Raw genomic sequence first — 26592 nt, 5'->3', positions numbered from 1 at the left:
TGTTTACTTTTTAACAATCGTTACAAGATACTGATGAAATTAAAATTCGTCAAGCAAGATTTTTTTATATTTTTAAAATTCATTTTAATTTATGGATAAAAATATGTGGTTTATTACTTAAAATAGATTTATTTAGAAAAGGGAAGAAGAAAGGGACACAAGTGTCCATTTGTAGGGTTGATAATGTTATTGGGTTCTCCAGTGTTGATGTGAATTTGTGATGATGGTGTATGGACATGATGATGCCCATCTTGAAATCTTTTTAACTATGAAATCATGACAAAAATATTATCCTCGTCTCATTTTATATTTATTTTATCATAATTTTAATGTTTTTTTATTTAAATATTTTTTTTGACGACGAAAAATATCTATCGAACAATTTTCACCGAGTTTAAAAAATGTTGTAAGAAACGACGATCGTTATATTAAAGTTGATCAAGTTATCGTGTTGATTAAAAGACTGTAGTTGTAGGTTTGAATCATGTTTTAAAGTTTATTGTTATGATATAATTAAAGGTGATTATTTGCGGGCATGAGTCGAGTCTAACTTGTTTTTTTCTTCTTCTAACGGGCTTAATATTGTAAACTCAAGCCCTTTTTTCGGGCTTGACGACTTGTTATTACCCGGCCCATCCTATAAATGGACTGGGTTTGCCTACAGGCTAACAGGCCTACAAAATGTAACTCTTGACTAACAAATGTTGAACCAAAAAGTAAAGAAAAAATATCGTTACAATTAAAACTTTAAGCAACTACTGACTTTATCCATTGTTGATCGATTAGGACTTTTGACATAATGATACTAACAAAGATATATAAAGCTTTTTGGGTTCTCAAGAAAAATCAAAGAGTCTGAACTCCCATCCTATAACTTTAATAATTTAATTTTAAAATATACTATTAATAGTAACAAAATATTATAAAACATAAACGGGTCGGTGGACATGTCCATATTTATTTTTACATTGCCCATGTCCTCTCGTTAATTTTAACGAACAAACTCGAGTCCGTCCATTTTCTCGATATTGGTTGTCCAAGTCTGTATTTCTAACAGGCCAGATGGACCGGGTCTAACGGGTCGTCTTGTCCATGAACAGCTCTAGATATAATAGCTACATATTGAAACGTAATAAAACAAAGAGATATTATAGAGTTTGTGTCTTTAAGAATGATTAACTATAGTTGTTATTGATTGTAATCATAAATATTAAGACAAAGATTAAGGGGTCGTTTACCAAACACTAATCCGATAAACGCTTACGGGTAAAATTTAACATTATCACTTACTTACCCAGTAAGATTTTAGTCAACAAAAATGGCATCATATGCAACAATTTACCCACTAAGTGCGACCCGTGGTTAGAATCGTCCACTTCACTTACCAGGTAAGACTCTCAGTCATTCTCTCGCTCTTATCGGATAACATTATTGATACTTACCGTACTCATCCGGGTAAGATAACGTAACTTGGTCTATAAAGTTTGTTTAAAGACCCATGAATCCTTCGTAATGGTTGCTAACTAATATTGTTAAGTGAAGGACTATAGATGTTATGGAAATGAAAAGTTAGGGACCACCAATAATATCGTTGCTAAAACATATAACGAATAGTTTTGGATGTGTAGGGATGACTTTATTTCTTGGGGGTTGAACTAGTAAAAATCTACAAATTGATGAAAAAAAAAAGTAAATTGGTCATTTCCAGGGTCTTAAAATTATGCCTTTCATGTTTCATGTTTCATGTGTCTACCAAACGCTTATTAGGTAGGCGTTTATTATGTCACTTACTTTACCAGATGAATATGATAAGAGTCGAGAATCTTATTCAGTAAATGCGATAACAAGGACCAAAAGTCTTACCCCGTGAGTGAGAGTGACGACTCTTACCCCAGTTAGCGTTTACCGGCAAATTGTTGCATGCGATGCCGTTTTGATTGACTAGAATCTTACTGGTAAAGTAAGTGACATTTGGGTAAATGTCCCCTTGGTGAACAATATTATTTCAAACAGCCAAAGTCTAAACAAACAACGGTAAATAAAACCATCATTATAATGATAATAGAAAAAACTCAATCTCTTTTGATTTCTTATCAAACTATGTATCCAAACCGTCATGTTCTTGTATAACTATGCAGTTCAGTTTGGGTGACAAAACGAAGTCATCTAGCAACAACTGCTAGATATCAATTTAAAAGTTGTTCTCAGTGTTACGAAGCATAACACGTGAAGTATATTTTTATTAAAGTAAATACAGGCATCAAACACTACTCATTCTTTATAGAAGGCTAAAAGAAGTTTGTGATCTGTAGAATCCGTTAGATCCCTTTTTAAAGTCTAAAATTCCTATTTTTATTTTTAAAGATTATATTAAAGATGCTTTCATATATGAATTAAAGAATCTGTGACTCGAATTAGAAAGTGTAGTTTAAAATGTTATGGGGGTAGTTTAGGAAACTTCCAAGAAGTATAGCCAACTTCTGATGGGGATGTTTTTGTAAATTTAGAAACTATGGTGGTTATTTTTGAAAGAGCTGCAAGTACGCAGAAAGTTCGACATCTAATGTGTAGAAAAATAATGTAGTCAACTTAAATTACAATAGAATCAAGCTTGACCCATGGAACGATCGCGACCCGATAACCAAATTGAAGTGACGTGGAAAGGGACAAGTCTCGTATGGAATCTTGTCCCTTGAATACAGTTACTTTCGTTGCATATCCTACCCATGGCACAATAATGTCATAACCCTGAAATAAGGTCATCGATTCGAATAATACATTTAAAAAGGGTTTATATCAGATTACGAAGAATAAACATGATAAAAAGTTAAAACAGTTAGATTAGCACACAAAATTAGCATAGTCTCTTTGTTTCTTTAACTGAAATGCAAAAACCAGTAAAGACATATGATATCAGTACTTTTAGAATGATACCAGTAAAAGATGGTCGTCTTATAATATTAATAGAACTGATGGGAGGTCTTAACGATTCCACTGAACCAATGGAAAGATTTTAGACCATATACCAAAACCACAAGGGTGGTGCCTCATTGGTTTGAGCTTGACTCCAAAGGTCAAAAGTGTCTGGAGGTCCCATGTTCAAATCCAAAAAGGAACAAAAATCATCTTGTGGCCACGGAGGTTCAAATACAGTGACTCTGCGCTAGTGACAAAACAAGTGGTTGTTCTGTGATTAGTCGATTTGGATAACGGGTTGGATATCCACGTTAATAAAAAAACATGATTTTTAACTATTTGCGTTTTAATTTTACTCGAATTTTTTTCTTGTAAAATCCTTTTATTTTTCCAAAGAAAATTAAATGGGCTGCGTTAACAAAAGAAAAGTCCAGTGGGCCTCATTTGGATGGACTTCACATTTATTCTACAATTAATATAACACTTGGGAATTGGGAGTTGGAAGTTGCCAATTGGGATTAATGGGTTAGGTGTTGTTTATCAAATTTTTTATTAAGTTATGTATGGATAAATTTATCTGTGTGGATAAAATATTGTTGTTATTTACTTTTTTTATCTGAACCAACAGTCTAAATAACATAAGTGATCGATTTACCTCTCAATATTGATTATTTGAACATCAAAACAAAAAATTATAAAGAGGCCGACGATGAGGTTTCTCATCGTCGGAAGAAGGTGGTGCTTTAAATAAGGGGTATGTGTGTCATTTTTGTGGCTGAATGGGGACAACACACTATTTCTATCTGTGCGATTAAGTCATGTTTTGTGCGAATAAGTCGTAAGTAAACAACTCAAATGAGCTGTGCGAATAAGCCAGATAGACCAATAAGCCTAATAAATCCGCAAGTAAACAGTCCCTTAATGTTTTATAGAGTAAACTATGATTTTCGTTCCTGTAATTTGATCTTTATAACGATTTCCATCCCTAGTATTTAATAACTGTTTTTTTTCATCCGTGTGGTTTTTATTTTTGTCATTTCATCCAACTCTGTTAGAACTAGTCGTTAAAAATACAAAAAATGTTTTTGAAAAATTACATATTTAGTGCGTATTGGAATATAATGAAGAAAGAAAAAATAATAAATGAAATTTGAGGATAAATATTTAAAACTCTATATACCACAAGGACTAAATATGTAATTTCTCAAAAACACTTTTTGGATTTTTAACAATTGTTTCTAACAGAGTTGGATGGAGGGACAAAAATGGAAGAAAAAATAAAAACTACAGGGATGAAAAAAGAAGATTTTTATTAACCTGTATATTCAACCCGTTATACGAGCCGACTAATTCCAGGACGATCACCGGCTTTTCCGATAGCCCGGAGTCACCGTATTTGAACCTCTATGGCCAAAAGAATATTTTTATTCCTCCTTGGATTTGAACCTGAGACTTACTGATACTTTTGACATTTGGAAAAACTTAGTCATAGTTGTCAACCTTTTTGGTGGTTTTGGTTTGATTAATCCCCTGATTTTTATTTAGGGTATGCTTGATAGGACATGACGGACGACTATAATAAAATAAACCGATTAAATAACGATAGTAGGTTTAAAAATTTATATCTATAGTTTAATATTTACCGATATTACCTAACCTATCATATTCGTTTTTCACTTATTTTCATGATAGAAAATTGCATTTTTTACCAACTTGGTTATCTTCATCCCGTCCTCAATGCCCTTATTCCCATTTATTTTGTTTGGCTCCAATGGTAATAAGTACCAGGAGGTCGTAGGTTCAAATCCAAGAAGGAACAAAAATCCTCTTATTGTCACATAGATTCAAATGCGGTGACTTTGGGTTACCTGTAAAGCAGGTGGTTGCCCTGAAATTAGTCGACTCGCATAACGGATTAGATATCTAGATTAATAAAAAAAAGTTTTTATATTAATTACGTTATGTATATCAAATGCACCTTTAACGATATCTTAGTAGAATTATAAAATTACAAAATATTTTTTAAATCATTTTAATAAAGAAAGCTACAATTTGGGGTTTTAAATTTAGAAATTTCTTGGCAAGAAAGGGTCAATCGGAGACAATGGCGTTTTGGATGAATCAGTCAACCATTTTCTAGTCAACGTTACAAACACCGTCAAGAAAAACTTCAATCCCCTTCGATTTCCTTAATTTCTCCGTCCAGCGCTTCGAATGCACTGCTCAAAACCCTCCGATTTGTGGGGTTTCTTTGCATAATTAAAGAATTCTGAAAAAACATCAAGCGATGACGCCGGAGACTGTGACGCTGATTCTAGTCAACCTCGCCGGAATTATGGAAAGAGCCGATGAGTCATTGTTACCGGGAGTTTACAAGGAAGTCGGTGAAGAACTCCACGCTGACCCGACCCGTTTGGGTTCATTAACCCTTTTCCGATCCATGGTTCAGGCGTCTTGCTTCCCTCTCGCCGCCTATTTGGCGGTGCGCCATAACCGTGCTCACATCATAGCTTACGGTGCTTTCCTCTGGGCCGCTGCCACTTTTCTCGTTGCCTTCTCTTCTTCGTTTTTTCAGGTTAATTACTCCATTTTTCGCTTTTAAGTTGTTTAATTTCTTGATATTATCATGTGTTTTTCATCAAATTGTTCATGTCTCATGCCTTTTTTTCTTTTTTCAGGTTGCAATATCCAGAGCGTTGAACGGTATTGGTCTTGCGATAGTTGCACCGGCCATCCAATCTTTAGTAGCCGATGCAACCAACGATGAAAACCGTGGTACGGCTTTTGGGTGGCTGCAGCTAACTAGCAACCTTGGCTCGATCATCGGTGGACTCCTTGCGTTATTGATCGCATCTACCACGTTCATGGGGATCGCCGGTTGGCGAATTGCGTTTCATCTTGTGGGAATCATCAGTGTCGTTGTGGGGATCTTGGTTCGCCTTTTTGCTGATGACCCACGTTTTTCAAGAGGCATAGAACCTGAAAACGTCGTAAAGAGTCGATCTTTATGGTCGGAAATCAAAGATTTGATGCAGGAAGCGAAATCGGTGGTAAAGGTTCAGTCTTTTCAAATTATCGTAGCTCAGGGTGTCACTGGTTCGTTTCCATGGTCGGCATTGTCATTTGCGCCAATGTGGTTGGAACTCACTGGGTTCTCTCATAAGAAGACCGCTTTCTTGATATCTTTATTTGTGCTCGGTAATTCACTCGGGGGTTTATTTGGGGGTCGGGTTGGCGATCTTTTGTCGAAACAGTTTCCGAGTTCGGGGAGGATCCTTTTAGCGCAGATTAGCTCCGCGTCCGCTATTCCTTTAGGGGCGTTGCTTTTGCTGGCATTGAAGGATGATCCATCGGCTTTGTTTGCGCACGCATTTGTGTTGTTCGTTACGGGTTTCTTCATTTCGTGGAATGCTCCGGCCACAAACAAGTAACGTTCTTAACTCAATCTCTTGTCGTTGTATTTTCATATCAAATCATATCGGGTGTTCATCGGTTCACATTCAATGAATCCGCGCATAACCGATCTGATCCAATCATCCATGGATATTGGGTTTTGATAAACGATCTGATCCAATTAACTTTGGACAACCGACCTAGTGGGTGATGGATTGGATCCAATTTAGATATTGATTTGGATCCGATCCAATCCAATTATCCAATTTAATTTGCTCAAGGGATGTAATTCAATGAAATATGATTGGCTTGTAAAAATTTGTGGTAACCTGGTGTCTACAGTCCTATTTTTGCAGAGATTGTACCCGAGAAATCACGAACGAGCATTTACGCATTAGATCGATCATTTGAGTCGATTCTCTCGTCATTCGCTCCTCCGATCGTCGGTATACTGGCTCAACATGTTTACGGTTTCGTACCCGTTGAAGACGGTTCCGAAAGCATCGCAACGGACCGAGGTAACGCGAGATCATTGGCGAAAGCACTCTACGTTTCGATCGGGGTTCCGATGGCATTGTGTTGTTTCATCTACTCGTTTCTGTATCGAACGTACCCAAGAGACAGGGAACGGGCCCGGATGGAAGCTCTTATTGAAGCCGAGATGGAAACGATGGAGTCGGAGGAGCGAGAGAGGAAACCGAGGTACAAATTTGACGATGATTTTTACGACAAAGATCAAATGAGTATGGAGATGGAGTATGGTGGTGGAGAGGATTCAATTGGGTTAGATGAAAGTGATGAGAAGATGTTGCTTTATAGACAATTGACATTTGCAAATATGGTGGTTTAAGTATAGAAGACGAGCCATGGTGGGTTTTTGTAAGGGTTCGAGATAGTGGTTAACATGGCTCGAACCCAGTCCACGATGACGAATATGGTTCATAGCATTCAGGTATAGAAAATGGTTCAATGGTGGTACAGAATGGAGAACTTCATTTTTGGTATATTTCTGCACATGTAGGACAGATTTTTTATTTAAATATCTTTTTTTTAAGTTCAATATTTTATCTTAATGGTTCTAAAAACCTCTGAATGATTTTGTATCCTGAGCCTTCCTTAACCATTAAGTATCCTGATTTCATTGTAAACAATTACCAAACAATTATATTTCATTTTGCACTATATCATGAAAGTCTCTTAATTATTCTGATCACTTAATCATTCTACACCAAACCATTCTGCAACTGACAAACAACCCTTACAAATTAAATGGCAATGCTGTACTTCTTGAAGTTTAGAATCTACATTTGAAGTTTTGCTTACATTTACAATAATCTATCAAGTTCTTGTGAATGAATCATCATGTACAACAATTGTTACAGAACTACCGATGCGGTTGGGCATGTTCTTCAGGTGGGTTTTCGGGCAGAGATCATAACGAATCGTCTGTTTCTTACACACGTATAGTCTACCAGTCCACAAGTTGAGCACAGATCTTTTAGTTCACGCTCAGATAGGTACACGCGGCTCCCGGATATCTGCCCAATACTCTACAATTACAAAATCAAGAATCTAACTTCATCCCGAAAGAAAAAGAAAGAATTCCTAAGAATAATTCGGTTTGATCACAGTTTATTTTCTGTTTACCTAAATTTAACCATAACAGGTGTGTTAGGGAGATCAAGCTGAATGCGTACCTGGCGTATAGGTGATAAAAAGGGGATAAATGAATAAGGACCGTCTACTATGAAGGTGGTGGCAACAAAAACCCCTCCTGGTCGAAGAATTCGACTTATTTCAGCTACCTGTTATACAAAAAGCCATATAACTAAGATACACCAGCCAAATTGACAATAAAGTAACTAAGGGACTGTTTGTTAGAAGCTTAATGATCTTGGTGAGATTCGTAGTTTATTCGGTCAGCTATACATAACTGTTTGGTAGTGGCTTAATGGTATAGAAAGTGACTTATTCAGTAAGCTTTTAAGGGAGCTTTATACAAAAAGCCAAGTTTTTTTCGAACATGCCCCTCCCAATTAAAAAACAAGTTCTTTCCATCTATGAAAAAACCCTCACAATCTACACGGACAACTTTATCCATAAAATAGAAAATCAACCAAATATCCCATGAAAATTGTAACATATGCACTTTGGGAAATTATTTGACTATTTATGAAATGTCAAAATATCCTTCATTACTTTTCCTAACTATTTCAATAGGCAAACAGGTACTTCAGAACTTCCTGAAACTATTATTCTAGAAAAGTTCTAAAGATTCAACCCGTAAAAAGTCGCTAAACCAATATCACACGAATATGGTGTTGGTGATTTGTATCACTAATATCATAAGTGTAATGGGATTAATTTATTGACCAATGTAATTATGATAAATATCGAACAAGTAAGGAAGGTGCGGAGTGCACACTTGTTTGAGTTTATTTTGATTTAGGGGCTTCGCCCCTAAATGACGGGGTCCGGGGGCAGCGCCCCCGGTGGCGGCTGGGGTCGAGCTGCCAGGTCAGCTTGGAAATTTTTTATTCGGGTAATATTGCTTTGTGGAAAATGCATCAGAAATCCAAATTTTAGATTTTAAACCCAGTTTTGGGTGCAAAAAACTGCCGTTTTTGATAGTTTTCGCACTTTTTCAATCTTCGAATTGGTCATTTTTTTCGTAGAGAGAGAGAGGTACACAGATTCATAACATTTTGGATTCGAAGTTCTGTCAATCACTGAATTTTATCCGATTGAGATTTCGATTGTACCGTCGAAATACTTCAATCTGAAAGTGATAAACGACTTTCAGTGAATTCCAAGCAAAGCTTTTCTAACATATGGCGTACACAGAAGACATGTCCAGAAATCTAAAGAGGGGGAAAAGATATTTACAGAATGCTTACACCAGCAGAGGGTGAGGGCCAACAGTGTAGAGCTGCACCAGCATGCACAGCATCTACAGAACTTGAAGCGAATGGAAGTCGTGCAATATCAGCTCTAACCAAGATTAAGTTCCTAAAAATACATGTTTTCATCAGAGAATACATCTCAACTGATGTAAATTGATCAGCATGATATAAAAGCTTATTGTAGAATTTGCAGAAGTAATAAATGGAAATCAGTTTTTACTCTTTAGATATGTTTTGATCCTGGTTGATGTAGTCATAACACTGCTTTAACATGGTCTCTGAAAAATCTAGAGCAACAACGAGAGAAAACAGCCCACTCTTTGCAAAAAGCCTCGAGAACATCCCACTAGCACAACTAGCATCAATAATGCTTCCTCCAATGATTGGCTTAAGATAATCTTTCATCAGTTCAAACTGGACAGATATATATCAAGATCAAATTTCCAACCATTATATACATACATACATTTATATATATATATATATATATATACACACACACATATATGGTTATATCGACTTCTGATAACAAAATCATGCATAGTTGGATAAAGTTTCTTTTTGAAAGCCATACATAGTTTATATCTTCAAACGCATAACAAAAAGTTTTCTTTGTTGGAATTTTCTTGGTTCTTATTTGTTCCTAATGATGATCTATAAATATAGGAGTTCTTCTTAGTTTCAGAGTGAATATGTTTGGTCATCGAATCCGAATATTAACTATTCGGAGTCGTAATTTGACGCAGAAGCCTTGTGGTATTACGACAAATGCTGCCAGTAGATTTAACTTAAAGACTTTTCTGCAGTAAATATGTTCAGCAAACTCTCTAGGAACATCATTCAAAACATCAAAAGCCAAAGGGGAGGGCATATCACCTCTTTCTCTGGGCCCGGGAAACCACCCCATAGTGAAAAACCCTGTCGCCAACCCCTCTCATACAGGAATGACACTAGAGGAAACCTGTATCAGCAAATGCATAACGTTCATAGCTACAGAAATGATATTGACTTTTTCCGAATTTGTATCCGGCACCCTCCGCCCAACTAGTCCACAAGATTCATGCAAAACACCCTCTCCATGGACATACTGAACAAATTTTAGGCCTTTAGGTCAATGGGCGAAGGAACTGACAGTACCTAATGGGCATCAACCCTGAGACCTTTAGGTCACATTGGACATGGTAGATTGGTCCTTTTATCTAAAATATTTCTTAGTAAGAACACTTAGTATGTGAATGGAGCATCTAAGAAAGATTTTTTTTATGTTTAATCAATTAGAAAATTAAAAACAATCCTTTTAAGCAATTAAAAGCATACATCTTATAGATATTCTTCGAGAAATCAAAAGTGCATATCTTTGACATATACTTTAAGCAACTAAAAGCATACATCTTCAACAAGTTGGCAACAGGGGGAGTTTGATACTTTTCATTATAGCAAATTCTTTTCAATATCTTATAAATTGAATATATTCCTTCATTGGTGACCTCATCTTCTAGCACAATCATGTTCTTGTGATGTTATGGAGATATTCCAAACAATGTTTTTGGCATTTGTCAAGTACTTCGTTATGTTGGTTATATGTTTCTATATTTTTAACAATGTTAAGGTTTTGGTTTGTGAAGTACAAGTGTAGTTATAAATTACCCGGATTCATGGGTTCACTGGTACACCATCTCATATACGAAATTAATTGGATAAATCACCCACCGGCCACCACAAGTTACCTGTAATTGGTTACCCGTGGGTACCCAATTGTCAAGTCTAATCCTTACCAACTAGAAACTACAACCTCATGTTGCAACAACCCTGTCTCACTATTCCCAAAAACCAGAAGACTTCCAAAAGTTATTCAGATTAAGGTTCGCCTATGGTCCAGGATTTTACTGATGGAGGTTCATGAAGGCCAGGTAAGTGATTTCGGTACCTGAAAAGCTCAGAAGAAGCTGGCATATATTCACCATATTTCTTGGAACCACTACCTACTGTTAGATCAAGATGTGTTCCATTACCACCGTAGGCCTTTTTACAGGTGCTGCATTTTAGAGTAGAGCGAGGGGTAGTATCTCTGCAGCAAATATGAACGAAAAGAATTAGCGTGCTACTTCACAGAAGAATAACATTAAATTTCAAAGTAGGCAAAACCAATGGTTATACAAAACAGGAGAAAAAATATAAAATAGTCGAATTGGCTAATGAAAAGGAACTATCTTCCATTCATGACAATAGAAGTAACTTACACTGAGAAAACTGGATCACCATTCCATATTAACGTGTCATAACAAATGGGGCAAGCCAGTACCTGTTTCTTTGCCTTTGCCTCATTTTCATTCACATCGGTTCCCTGATACAAAGTAAACAAGTTTGAGAATAAAACAATGCAGTATAAGATACCAGCAAGGGATAATGGGAAGGAAACCTATATGACTACTGTTGCATTCAACCTACGGCATGTATAATTGGAGCTGAGATGTTCTCTCACTATTCATTAAATGACTACTGTTGCATTCTTCCCATCTTTGTCAAAACCTATATGTGCATTCTTACGCTGATGCTTTCTTTTACATAACTTATAAAGTTGAGATCAATCAAATTTTATCGACTTCATAAAATTAACGTCAATCATCATGTGAATCTACTGAATACTGATTGCTCCAATACCGGGCATGCTTATTTTCAACATATATAATCCATTTCTTCCATATTCTGTCACCAGTGTTATCATGTCACTTGACCCTATTTGCATACTTTTGTTCATTCCACCTAATGGTTCCATTTCCGTAGATGTCGATGAGTTGAGAGAGAGGGTCCACAAAATAATGTCAAGTGTCCATCACCATCATGGAAAATCTTAACTTTTAGAATTACACCTGGGTTCCTTGTTAAATAACAGGCAACCTATATGAGAAAATTATCAGGTTCGAAAAGGATAAAGCAAGAATTCATCACCACACTAAATATATCAAGTGGCTTCAATGGACCTAACTGCTTACAGTTAGGTTCAAATAATATCCAATTTGCAGGATTCATAAATCTATAGTTGTCAATCCATGAACCTCAAGAATGGTTTATATGTATTTTCATGAATCGAGAATCGATTAGTAGCCTTGCTTCAACTTTTTTCTAAAGTACTTTATATAACATGTATACACATAAAGACCAAAAGCAATCATTCTAGTGAATTATGCATCAAATACACTTGTACTACTCTCAAGTGTGGTTGTCCCATTAGTCATTCATTATGACTTTACCAAATGCCAATGTAAGGAAGAAAAAAGTTCCTATTCATGGGGCTAGCAATAAGTTCAGGATTAGTGACTTCTACACAAAACCCACAAACCCACACACACACACAAAACACAATTTAAAGTAAGAAATCACGGGTAATTAGATAACCATATAAATGTACTATACGAATCAATTAGACAAAACAAGAATGATTCGCCAATACAATCATGAACCAAACTGGATTCTGAATTGCTAATGACATTCACATCATTTACTTAATGAATCAAGATCAATTTGTTAGTCTGCAGCAAAAAAGCATACTATTTTGACATCTCTGCATGCAACAATGGGGCATAATACATGAACCATTTACGTTAACGAGATCTGTTCATTTGGTATCCTGTCTAGCAGTTTCACCTTACCCTGCCCACAAAAATAATCATCATGCAGATTCTGAAGAAGCAGCATACAGAACGGTAGAGAAGAAGGTGGTACTAGTCTAAAATTTCAAAATCACTTCTTTGCGGTCAGAACTTGTTACTTTTCTGATAAAAATGTTTAATGCTGTATGAAAAAAATATTACCATCTTCACAGCATTGCAATTATATTCTGATCATTATACAGATACAAACACCATGATCAGCCACCAGGTGACACTAGGTTCGATCTCGTCTGTGATCCCTGGGCTTGTTAATTGAGAAGTGAAACCAAACCTAGTAAGTGCAAAACAATTGCAGGTAACCTTGAAGACCGTCTCACCACTCAGTCTCCTCTCAATATACCACTCGGGACCTGAATCTGAGTGGTCAATATCAATGACCCTCATAAACCATTTAAACTTGTTAGGCAACAAACCCCTTTTGCGAGGTGGTCACCATAATAATATTCTTACATAGACATCATAAGGAAGTGATGAAGCTCTAAAACCACATGCATGAGTACACCCATTAACTTTGTAATATTGGTAATGCTAGGTGATTATTCTATCTAATACCAAAAACTCCATTGGATTCCTTCAAAATCAAATGGACTTCATATTTACCTCCAAAATTAATATACATAAATAACAAAATAACTTGTGGTATTCGTTCAATATATTATGCCTAGCTAGTAACCTAAAAATCAGTATAGTCTACGCGCTTCAGATCATCGTGCCATCGTGGTCATACCTGCCCAATTTCCTCCGCAACAACTGAAACAACAAATAGACTTATCTAGCTATTATGATCACAACGAATACCAATTGAACAACTCACTAAATGGATGCATAATACCGAAGTAATTGTCAATATTGAGTCTAAGAATTAAAGGAACCAAACAGGAAGTAAAAGTTTAATCATATGGGGGGTCGCCAACACTCCAATTCAACCCTACAATTATATCCAATCTCTAATTTAACAAATCCATTTGTTATCCTCTTGTCACAGCATGAAAATTTACAGCCCTCAAAATGAACACTTCATACTGTAATCCTTTAAATCACAACTAACATCCGCACAAAAAAAAAAACAGAGATGTAGCTACATACCGGCTTGGTTTCCACGGTGGCGGTTACAGACGAGGCACGAATTTTCGCAGCGAAATTCCGGTAAAAATGTGAATTGGTCATCGACGATAGAGGTTTAAAGAAACCAGAAGTCGACGAAGAATAACAACTGAGACGACTCGCTACCGGAGCTAGCGATAGGTAGCCTGGTGCCATCGTCGCCATTTTGTTCGCCATCGACGGAGTGGTCCGTCGCCGTGTATTTACAAAAATAAAACATATAATAAAAAAATAAAAATAGAGTTGCATGTTGCCACGTGTTCGAATAATTGCCAGCCAAATATTTAAAAAATTGTATGAGGGATAGTGATTAAATATAGCTTGCTAAGCCCGACCCGGTTCAATAACCCACCCGACCCGATTTTTTAAAAAAATAATCACTTTGAATTTTATTTATTTTAAAATATATAAATTGAATATATGACTGCTTTTTATTCAGAAATTTAAATGATCGAAAACGTTGTATGTTCCTGTACAACTGACTTTCGAAATGCTTATGGCATGGGGGATTAGGGGAGGAGACACAGACAGTTGAACATGTTACGGCAACATGCAATAGACATGTTTACGTATTTTATAGAAAAACAATATGACAATTTTTTGTTTTAAAAAGAATTTTATATATGATATTAAAATGGAAAATTAATTAAAATAGTTAATTTCAGATGTTGGTTTCATCTTTTAGTCATTTCTCTCCCAAAATGTCACTAGGTCTGCAATTAGAAGGTCCGTAATTTGCAGAGGAGTTCAAGTGTAAAAATATAGTTTAAGAATCAGGTCCGTAAGTACAGGGATCAAATATGTAAATTAGTCCAAGTACCAATATCAATTTTCAAGATTTGGTCCCTGCACTTACGAACCTAATTCAAAAACTTTTTTACACTTTGATTCTCCGCAAATTATGTATCAACTATATTAAGAACCGTAAAAGAATTACACATCGTAGCAACTATATTATGGTGGTAGGGGACTCCCTTAACGACGAAATCCATTCTAACTACTTACTGTGTTGTTCGAATTCTATATAACGTAGACAATTACGCTCATTGTCAATATTCAAACAATTTGCAATATTTTCTAGGTTATGAAAGTTGAATTCTTCGAACGCTGCTAATTTTTTGTTTGTGAGTTTATGTGCTTTTTTTTTTTTTTTACTTTTTCTTAATCTTTCTATGACGAGATTTCTCTGACGAAAAATTTTGTATATAGTTATCGTATTTCATAGAAATATGAAGAGAAAAAAACTTTAAATTTTCTATATTTGAAACTATTATTTGAATTATAATTGAGCGTACAAAATTTTGTAATTGTTATAAGTTCTTAATGGGATAAGTACAATGATGAGTTTAACATGTCAGATACCAATATAATATCTGATTGAATATTATAAGCCAAATGTATTTTTTTTTTTTTTATCTAATGATGCTACCATCTCCACTAATCCAATGTTAGATTTGATGCTTCAAAAGCGTATAATTGAGGAGGACCACATTAACTAACACAGATTAATTTATAGATTTAAACATGATTTGTTATCTGCTTTTGATTCTTAGCAACTAGAAAATTCAAAAGTAAGTTTACTCTTTCAAATATAATACTATAAAAAGTCGATCCAACAACCTTCAGTAAGGTTATAAAATGATATCTGGTTAGCGAAGGTAAAGGGACGTAGTATTACAGTCATTATTAGATTCTCTTTACGATGAACAAAAAAACTAGGTTACCTAATTAGAAATATTTAATAATCATAAAGCTGATAAAATAAGTTATGTGTTGTTTTTTATTGTTGATAATAAGATATAGTACTTGAATGAGAAGGTTAGGTGGCAGTTCCACATGGAAGACTCTAAACTCGGAGATTACCCACCACATTAGTTATTTCCACACCGAAAGACAGTTTTTGAACATGAAAATGTCTTTTAAGACGTGTCTTTATGAAACATGGGGCAGCTACAACAACGTACGAGTACAAGAAAAAACTAGAAATAACTGAAGTTGTCGCTTTTTTACCACATATATATATATATATATATATATATTATCGACCTTCTTATATTCTTGTACTTCTTAAAATAAGCAAACTAAACCGAAGGCATACGGTAGATCTTATTCGAATAAGCACGTCTTAAAGAATAAACTGAGACCAAAATATTAACTGTCTTTATTCTAATTCTTTTCCCTTCTTATTGATTTAGTTTTAATAATTAAAACCATCTTGAAACACAAAAAATAAAACCATTTCAAAAGTAAAATATATTTTCTTTCATTTTTCAATATGTGATATATCATATATTAGTGGTTGATATCACTCACAACCGACATAACTTACAATATTTACTAAAATACATTAAATTAAATAGATAGAAGTTTATTGCATAACTAAAAGAACAAATTGCATGAAAAAGTAACGTACTTTAATTTGATTCCTATTTTGAATAACGTACTTTCAAAACTTCCATTTTGATACCTAATATGTAAAATTTTACTCAGGTACTTAAATAATTAAAACTTTACATCTTAGGTACCAAAATGGAAGTTGTAAAAGTACGTTAGTAAAAATAAGAATCAAGTTAAAGTAAATTATTTTTTCATGTAATTAATAATATTTAATAAGATTTTATTGCATAATTAAAAGAGGAGAAAATTGTTAGGTGAGGGAGATGTATGCCCATAGGGGGACCAGACATCCGTTATTTTCAAAATAGGTAACCGCATTCTTCATTAAACCTTTATATTAATTTGGAATTAATTATTTTTGAAGCTGTAAAAAACCTTTTATTTTTTTAAATATATCTTGTACGTAACCGATCGAACACTACTTGATCTAACTTGAATCGTCATGTCTATCTTTCTTATGAGAAGTTTGGTTTCAAACTAGATAGATATGGTAGATTCAAATGGGGTTGATTGTCAAGCCGTATGAAGTAGGAAACTCTGGGAGGGGTTATTCGTCTTCCAAGTCTTCGACACACCAAAAGAGTGTGTCGGTTATAGATTTTATACACGTGGTTTGTTGAAACTCTATTTTCATCTAGGCCTGTAAACGAATACGAACGGAGGTTTGTTCATATTCGTTCATTTAACTTAACCGAGCAAACGAATAATGAACGTACAAAGTTCTTTTGTTTTTGTTTGTTTAAGAAATGGTTGTGTTCGTGTTCATTTTATGTTCGTTCGTTAAAATGCTGAACGAATACAAACAAACGAACATAACAAACATGAGCGAATAGACTTGAATGAACTAGAGCTCAAGCCACTTGTGGGTGGCGAATCACTTGAGTTTTTAAAGGGTGAGGATCAAATATATATATATATATGTGTGTGTGTGTGTAATTATTATTAAAATTTTAATTTATTATCATCAGTAAACGAACATAAATAAATGAACGTTCACGAATGTTTATGTTCGTTCGTTCGTTCGTTTATCTTCGCAGATGGGTCTGGTAAGAGATGTTAAGAGGGTGGATGTGGCGGTGGCGTGCCAGACATTAAGTAAAGCTTTAACTCTAAAGGTGGTGAGAGAGCATACAAGTGGTGGTTTATGGGGCTTAATTATTGTGCGTCTTCATGGAAAGAAGAGACCTATAAATGGTTGGAAGAAGATGAATAAGACAGTTTTAGTACTCTCGTTGCAGACGTCTAGGTTCAGTTTTGGTTCTCTAAAAATTTAACGTTACATTTTTCCTATAAAATATCAAACTGTCCTCTTGTAAGAGGCGTATGAGAGTACTTAGCAGTTAAAGATAGCAATCGTTAAAGAGAGAGAGAGAGAGAGATTCAGACCACAAGAAAACACCACAAGGACGACAACCTTATTTAACTCAAAAATAAACGACAAGACCATCATAGTCCGTGTCTTTTTGTACGTATTGCTTCAGTTTTCATATATATATATATATATATATATGTGTGTGTGTGTGTGTATGTGTGTGTTTAATGACAACCTTATATTTTTTCCCGGGATAAATGATCTCATGTTTTAAAAAGGAAGCAATCGTTTATTACCAATACTAAACTGGGTTCAAAAATTAGTTTTAGAGAAACATAAGATAATCAAAATATGTTGCCTTTTAGTAATCAAATAACATTTTTTAAGGAAAATATCGATTGACAAGAACAAGTTAAAACAGAAAATTTAGGGTTCCTAACCTAAACGCTTATTCGTTAAGCGTTTATCAGTAAAAATCAACATTCTGACTTAGGGGCCGTTTACTAAACACTTACCCGGTAAGTGTTTGTCGGTAAAATTTTACACTATCATTTCCTTATCGGGTAATATTTTAATTCACTAAAATGACATTGTATGCAACAATTTACCTGGTAAGTGCTTACTGTGGTAAGAGTCGTCGACCTCACTTACCGGGTAAGACTTTTGGTCTTTGTCTCGCTCTTACACTATCATTTACTTGCCGGATAAGATTTTAATAAATTTTTTATTTAAAAAAAATTTAGGGACTAAACCATTTGGTTGATTTTTTCCTCTTTATAAAATATAATTTTTATTTGTAGTAGTCCAAAAAGTCCATAATTATTTTTTATAATTGTTTGAGTAAACTAAGATTTTTATCACTGATTTGTAAATGATTGTGATTTTCGTCCTTGTAATTTTGAAAATTTGATTTTCATCCATGCGGTTCGTAATTTATTGTTGTTTTCGTCCCCATGGTTTGTAACTTATTATTGTTTTTGTCTCTTAGACTTAGGTGCCTTTTACTAAACGCTTACCCGGGTAAGCGTTTACAAGTCATTTTACTTTACTGAATGCATATGACAATGACTAAGAATCTTACCTGGTAAAAGCGAATGCAAGAATCGAGAGTCTTACCCGGTAAGTGAAGACGCTTATCAGGATAAATTGTTATATACGATGCGTTTTAGTGAATAAAATCTTACCCGGTAAGTAAGCGATAGTGTTGAATTTTACGGATAGTGTTCATATGACCATATAATTAACTATATTACGCTATTTTTACCAAATAAATGTATACGATTATATTAATAGATGTATAACTTTATAAATTTATTGTAACACGTTTATATAAGACATACATTTGTTTGACATAATTAAATGACTTATGAGACCAAATAATTGTACGTCATATTAATAAAATCACTAGAAGAGTACTCGCGCAATGCAGCGAGATACATCTTGATTTTAATATTTTATTTTATTCTTTATCTCAGTCGATATAGTATGGTTTTATGTGATTTTGAGAAAGCGATGACGTTTTTATTTTTTAATAAAATATAAATTTGAAGATATCATAAAAATTTGACAAAAATATATCGATATTATTATCAAAATAACTATTTAAAATTCCTCATTTTTGTGTAATTTTTTAATTCAATTAGTTTATTATAATTTAATTTAGGTACAATAACGAAATAATTTATATTCGGTTTAATAATATAATTTTCTTATAAAGATAATAATTAATTATTTTGTCAGAACTCGATAATTATCCTAATTATATTTTAGATTTTAAAATGAGATATTTATTTTTTATTTGATTATCTTTATCCGCAGTTAGTTATACAATTCAAACATCGAGTTTTAATAAGTTGTATTTATGCATATTTACTTGTAATTTTAAATTTTAAGTAATATGCATCAATACACAGTACTTTATGCATAAAAATGGTTTTTAAGAGTTTTTATCAAATACTTTATAATATATAATATATATACATTTATTTAGCAGGAATAGTATAAAAATATATAGTTTTATTAAATCAAAAGACAAAAATACCAAAAAATATATTTGATAAATTAAAAAGAAAAATAAATCAAAAAGACTAAAACACCCTTAAATTGATGGAGGAACTTTAACATATTTAATCTCAAGGACGAAAACAATAATAAATTACAAATCATAAGGACTAAAATTGCAATTCAAAATTTATAAGAACTAAAATCCCAATCTTTCTCAAAGTACAGGGACTAAAATCGTAGTGTACTACTTTTCTCTGATTGTTTTAAATTAATATAATTTATTTTATTTTAAATGCACGGGATTTCAGTCAAAATGCACGGGATTTCGTTACAGTTGGCGATACGTAACCAAGTAGATAATGCCTATGTAACGGCTAACTTTATTCTTACGTTTAGCTACTTTTTTAAGACTTTCTTTTTTTCCCAAATAATTACAATATATAAATATTTAAGGGGTGTTTGGGATTTGCTTATTTAAAACAACTTATGTTTTTTTTTGTAAAAATGCTTATTAACTTATACGGTATCAAACTGGAGTTAAATAAAACAGAGTTAAAATTGTAAACTGATAATAAACAGTTTTTCATAAATTAAGAATGATTAAATTATCAAAAATAGCTTATTACCGGTTTGGCACCGGTATAAGCAGTTTTTTTTCTTATCAAAATACCAGAAAACAACTTATCACCATTGTCAGACTGAAATAAGTTAAAAAAAAAGCTTTATATTTAAGATTATATGATTATCGGCCATAAATTTGGGAACTGATTTATATTTAAACATGTTTATCAATTGATTGTTAAATTAGAAGTGTATCTGGATAATGCACCAGAATATAGTGAAATACATCGAGATGATATTTCGTTTTATTTTTTGTCTCTGTCGATATAATATGGTATTATGTGACTTTAAGAAAGCGTCACATTTATATTCATAAAAAATTGAAAAAAATATATCAATATTAATTATTTAAAAATTCTCATTTTTTATATAATTTATTTAATTCAAAAAGTTTTATTATAATTTAATTTAAGTTTAATAACGAAGTAATTTATTTTGGTCTAATAATATAATTTTTATAAGGATAATAATTAAGTATTCTGTTATAAATAACATAATAATTATTCTAATTATATTTTCGATTTTTTATATTTAAAATGAGATGTTTATCATGTAATTGATTATGTTTATCTACAGTTAGTTATACAAATTCAAACATATAGCTTTAATAAGTTGTACTTACGTATAATTTACTTATAACCTTAAATTTTAAGTAATGTACATCAAAAAACAATATAAGCAATATTTTATACATAAAAATTGATTTTTAAAAATATTTATCAAATAATTTATAATATAGTATGGATAAGAATTGCGATTTAAGCCACAATTGTTGCATAAATTTTAATCTAATTTACAATTGTTTTTAATTTTATGCAAAAAATAATAATTTTGAAGAGGATTTTAGGAAATATAAAATAGAATATTATATTAGTTTATGGTGGTGGGGTGGGCACACAAATCTGGCACAGTCACGTGCGGTTCCAATGAGCTGCACATGCTTCCCCCGAAATCCCCATTAGAGGCGGAATAAGATTCAAATTTAGTTCTTCATCATATATCGAAAGAGATTAAATATTATTTGCTAATTTCCTTTCTGGTCCCTCGAAAATATACATCTTACACATGTGGTCCCAAGTTTTATTTTGTACCTTTTTTTTACACATTTTTAAGTTCAAACACATTTCATGGTTCAAACCAAACCATGAGTTACCAAGGGGACGTTATCAAAAGCTTAACAGCACCTGCTTACCAGTAAGACTCACCACTTCAACTTATCTTGTTCGATAATATTATCGGTCATCAAAATGGATTGTTGGTAAACGTCTTTTATTTGATAAATATTTACCGAATAAAATTTCGATCATTATTATGCCTGTTACTGGATGATATTCTCGGTCTTTGTCATGTTAACATGAAATTTATTTTAGAAATTTAGCTTAATTACTGGGTCTTTCTTTGACCATGTGTGCATCAATTACAAATTCATTTAATGCATTTTTTTTATTAACCTGGATATTCAACCAGATATGCGAGCCGACTAATTTCAGGACGACCACCTGTTTTGCAAATAGTCCGGAGTCACAACATTTGAACCTTCGCGGCCACAATGAATTTTTATTCATTATTGAATTTAAACCTGAGACCTCCTGTGCTTTTGACCTTTGAAGCCAAACTCAAACCAATTAGACACCACCCTTATAGGCAACCACTTACGTGAACCATGATGTTTTCATTTTTTGAAACTGTTATGATATTTTGTTTAAGATACCGTAGTTTGGTTACATAGTTTCCTTCATTGGTAACGTTTTCGGATATACTGCTTATTAAAGTACGTGTGGGTTATAAAAGGAATATAATAATTTATGTGTTGAAAAATAAAGTGATGGGTAACTTGGGAGACTAAAATGGTAAAATTGACTTTATAGTTAGAGATAGGGTTATAGATATAGAGAGAGAAAGTAGGAGTTTTAGAGAGAGAAAGACTTGAAATCCACTCGAACGGGTTTTTAAAGAACAGGGGCAGCTCACTTGGGCACCACTGCTACTTTGTAATCGTAGCTCTCAAGTTCCAACACACACACATATAGAAATATATATATATATATATATATATATATATATATATCATATTTGTATACATAACAGCACGACGTCGCATCGAAGAATCGGATCTTTCACTTTTTGGTGTTTTTGAAGTGTATTTGTTGGAAAGACGGTGAGAACTGTGTAGAACAATCTCGAATCCGGCGAAGGGAAATGGAGAGGAACACGCCGGTGAGGAAACCTCACACTTCCACGGCAGATCTGTTGACCTGGTCGGAAAATCCTGCTGCTGATTCGCCTGCTACTGGCTCTGCTGCATCAGCTGCGCGCTCATCTGCTCGTTCTCACCAGGTATTTACAAATTACCACAAAATACTTCTGTTTCATGATTTTCAGTTTTTTTTTTTTGGTTTTTGATTCGTTTTTTTGAATTTATTTTTGAAAAAAATCCGATTAAATGGACCACAGCCTTCAGATGGGATCAGTAAGGTTGTGTTTGGAGGTCAGGTTACAGATGAAGAAGTCGAGAGCTTGAACAAAAGGTTCGAGATCTATCTTTTTTATTTCAAATTATTTTTTGTTTGAAAAGGCATTTTTTTGTTGTTATTTATTTATACATTTTTGTTGCAGTAAATGAAAATTGTCAAGCAAATTATCAACGATTTCATTGATATTCATGTTTATAACTAGGTTATGGTCTTATGGACATGTAATTGATCTGCAGCAGCGACTTCTCCAATCCCCTTCATAGTGTATGAATATGTTTAAAGCTACTTGCTATTAAGATCTGCTACCAAAGTGTTCGTTGCAGATCTTATTCTCACTGTTAAATCTTAAGTAATTGATGTTAGTAATTTGAAATTATGATTACAACGTGTTCAATCTAGTTTTTAGGATTTGAGATTATGACAGATCAAAATGGAATAATTCGAACATCATATTTAATGTCAGATTTGAAATTAGTGTTAACTCAACTCGTGATTTGGCCTTAAGTTCTTTTAAACGCTTGATGCAGTCTGAAAGGATTTTTTCCAATTACAGTGCCAAACAAAATTTTGTCTGCAATGTTACTTTTATAAGTCTTTTTCATCATGAAGGTTTATCATATATTCAAACTAATCTTATTTGTGACAAAGGTGATAGCTATTTTTATAATGAAATGATATGGGGTTCAAGTCTTGTACCCCCTTCCCTTGTAAAAATTAACACACAGTTGATGCAGAAGTGATTGATATTGGGGTTAAGGCCTCTCCTTATGTTATTCACATTTCAGTTTTGAAACTATTGTGCTAACCGGCAAGCCAGGTTTGGAATTTCAAATCATGATCCCCTTATCAACTTATCTGAAGTGTTTTATGCTTCATGGAATGATTGTTTGACAACTGGTGTCACCAAATGTTGTAAGCAATGATGTTTTCATGAACATAGGTTAACCGTGGAGTGGCATGCAACCCTTTTTGAACAGATTTCTTAATTTTGATGTAACTTTGAACTTTTCTTGGTCATTCTAGGAAACCTGTTTCAGGATATAAGTTAAAGGAGATCACTGGCAGTGGCATATTTGCAGCTGGTGCAGAGAATCATGTAGAAGAAGCAGATGCTGCAAACCCTACCCCAACTAGTAAAACTGGATTACGAATGTATCAGGTAACTATTTTACAGTCTAAATGTACAAAATACTCCATCAGAACTTTCTAATTTTCAAATATAAGTTTGTTACAAAGTTGGAACAAACTGTTATGGGAACTGTGGTTATTACTCTTTTGGTTAAAAGATCTAAATGGTTCATGTTTTTTGGAAAACGCGTCTGTTTGACATGAAAAATCGTATAGGGTCTTTGGTTTTTTGGGCAATTAAATTTGTATACTGTGTTGAATTATAGAGGGAGATGTTTACTTTGTTCTGATGAGCTGTATTTTCATTAGCAAACGGTTGCTGGGATCAGTCACATTTCATTTGGTGAAGAAGAAACGGTGTCTCCTAAGAAGGCACTTTCTGAAGCTAAGCAGAGGGAGCTAAGTGGTACATTGGATAGTGAATCTGAAGCAAGATTGAAGAAGCAGATTTCAGATGCAAAGAACAAGGAGCTCAGTGGACATAATATATTCGCCCCACCTCCTGAAATTCAGCCTCGCCCATTGGCTGCACGTGCATTGGCGTTGAGAGAAAGCATAAGCATCGGTGAATCTTCTCCACATAATGTAAGTAGTTCTCGTACTTGCTTACATGCTTAATATTATTGTCATATAATGCACACACAAATGGCACAAGCTACATGGGCACATTGCATGTTTCATTAACTTGAAGTTTGACTTTGAACATCCGGAAAAATCTACACTTTAGGTCCTTGGGCATATGCAAAATTTGTCTATGCCCATGGTAGAGTTTAATATGAGATGACCCTGAATATGAATCCCACTTAGCCATTTGAACTTGAGTTTTCATTTCCATAATCTTTCAAAATAGAACCCCACCCACTTTCTGTAAGTGGTTGAAGGTTCTGCCATCTTATAAATATTTTTATGAATTTTTAATGTTTGTTTTCTGAAATGGCTCTTAAGTCATCAAGGAAAGAACTGCTACTTCTGAAAACGATAGTCTTACTGTTTCCTTTACATAAACAATTGTACTGTCAGATATATCATGTTATACACCAACATTACCTTATTGATTTTAATATGAGAGGACCCCGAACTTGAAGACCATTTAAACTCCAATTACAAACCATTTGAACGTGAGTCATTTATCTCCATCATCTTTAAGAAATAGAACCCCACCCCCACTTTCTGCGAGTGGTTGAGATTCTGCAAATCGTGTGTGTGTGTATTTATGAACTTTAATGTTTGGTTTCTAAAATGGCTCTTAAGTCAAGAAGGAAATAACTGCTACTTATCCTGAAAATGAAAGCAGTTCCTTTACATTAAAAGTTGTACCTAATTGATTTAAATGAGCAATGTATGTCATACTTTTTTGCACCCTTGAAAATATTGCCTATCGAGTTTTGATATAATAACCACTTCTTCAATCCAAACTATCTTGAAAAAGATAAGACTTCCTTTACCATTATTTCACCAATTTCTTTTTTTTCCTTATTTGCACATGAGACCTTGGACCTCTTGTAATATCTGAAACTCCGCAAGTAGCTGGAAAGCACTTCGAAGTTCAAACCATCCAGTGCTCTCATTTCTTTGTTTCATGGGTCCCATTTTCATAACTCCACCTAATCAGATCTTGCATCATATAACAGTAACACTAGGCTTTATTTGACGCCACATATGTCTAAATGTCCTAGTAGACTGCTTTATAAAAGTTGAGTAATTTTGAAATAGATCATTCTATTAGTTTTTATATGATATCATTTGAGAAAATATCTCATAACAACTAGTGTTGTGAGATGAAAAAGCTAATATGTCCTGTCAACTTATTTTAAAATATCTAATTGTTCTTTAACGTAGGATGCACAATTGTTTGATCCTATAAACTTTGTCATACATTTAGATGTATTTGACGTCCTATAAAGCCGATTTTGTTGTAGTGTAAGTAGGAAATCCGTTGATGTTGCTAATTTTACCTTGGATTATCAGACAAATGCTGAAGAACCCGTGAAGACAGCGAAGAAGATCCCAAGCCAGAAGTTCACGGAGCTTTCTGGAAACAATATATTCAAAGGAGACGAGGCTGCAGCAATGGCAGAAAAACCATTGAGCTCAGCAAAGCTTCGAGAAATGAGTGGAAGCAACATCTTTGCTGATGGAAAAGCAGAATCTAGAGACTATCTAGGTGGAGTTCGCAAGCCCCCTGGTGGTGAGAGTAGCATTGCGTTGGTTTAGATCTCTAACTCTGATTTTATTTTAAACATCATTATTTCTGGTTTCAAATCTGGTGCTAATGACGACGACTGTGGGTTGTGGATCTCTTTTATCATTTGGTTTTTAGGGTATATGATAGTTTTATGGACCAAAGATGTGGACTTTTGGCTCTGATTAGGTGGCTTATGTTCATAATTATGTGTTTGTTTTCTCCTAATGAAACTGCTTTTCAGTTTTCTTGGGTGTTTGACAAGAGACTGAGGTTGCCTTCTCTTTCGTGCTTGTGTTTAGCTTTGGTCTCGAGTTGCCTTTTGTTTGTGTTTTTGCTTCTTTTGAGGTTCTTTGCTCTGTTTTTGTTGTCAGTTGGTCTTGATTTCTGCGTCTTGTAGAAAGCGTGGTTGTTCCTCTTTGTACATTTTCATTCCTTTCGGTTTCAAAAATTCAAGTTTATCGGTTGTTGAATTCAAATAAATTTA

The 26592-nt window shown here is 33.8% G+C and overlaps 3 protein-coding genes across 3 annotated transcripts; 2 read left to right on the top strand and 1 right to left on the bottom strand.

Annotated features, from left to right (window-relative positions):
* The first annotated feature begins 5118 nt into the window (after positions 1 to 5118).
* LOC112509827 lies at positions 5119 to 7372 on the top strand. Its single transcript, XM_025115001.1, has 3 exons — positions 5119 to 5491; positions 5595 to 6343; positions 6652 to 7372. Exons 1-3 carry the CDS (start codon positions 5204 to 5206, stop codon positions 7157 to 7159), a joined length of 1545 nt encoding a protein of 514 aa, XP_024970769.1. The 5' UTR covers positions 5119 to 5203; the 3' UTR covers positions 7160 to 7372.
* Positions 7373 to 7549: 177 nt separating this feature from the next.
* Positions 7550 to 14183, bottom strand: LOC112509437 (uncharacterized methyltransferase At1g78140, chloroplastic). Its single transcript, XM_025114397.1, has 8 exons — positions 13970 to 14183; positions 11453 to 11556; positions 11140 to 11280; positions 10089 to 10173; positions 9433 to 9626; positions 9207 to 9318; positions 8007 to 8114; positions 7550 to 7847 (listed from the first exon to the last, which is right to left on the bottom strand). Exons 1-8 carry the CDS (start codon positions 14162 to 14164, stop codon positions 7719 to 7721), a joined length of 1068 nt encoding a protein of 355 aa, XP_024970165.1. The 5' UTR covers positions 14165 to 14183; the 3' UTR covers positions 7550 to 7718.
* An 8211-nt stretch (positions 14184 to 22394) lies between these two features.
* Positions 22395 to 26556, top strand: LOC112510073. The gene is made up of 5 exons (XM_025115357.1): positions 22395 to 22658; positions 22776 to 22849; positions 23819 to 23954; positions 24233 to 24508; positions 25892 to 26556. The coding sequence occupies exons 1-5, from the start codon at positions 22521 to 22523 to the stop codon at positions 26135 to 26137; spliced, it is 870 nt and encodes a 289-aa protein (XP_024971125.1). The 5' UTR covers positions 22395 to 22520; the 3' UTR covers positions 26138 to 26556.
* Positions 26557 to 26592: the final 36 nt, after the last annotated feature.

Source organism: Cynara cardunculus (genome assembly GCF_001531365.2).
Source record: "Cynara cardunculus var. scolymus isolate 2C chromosome LG 3, CcrdV1, whole genome shotgun sequence".
In the NCBI taxonomy this organism is placed as follows: Eukaryota; Viridiplantae; Streptophyta; class Magnoliopsida; order Asterales; family Asteraceae; genus Cynara; species Cynara cardunculus.
Note: the sequence above shows the minus strand (reverse complement) of the source record. Positions and strands in the feature narration are given on the sequence as shown.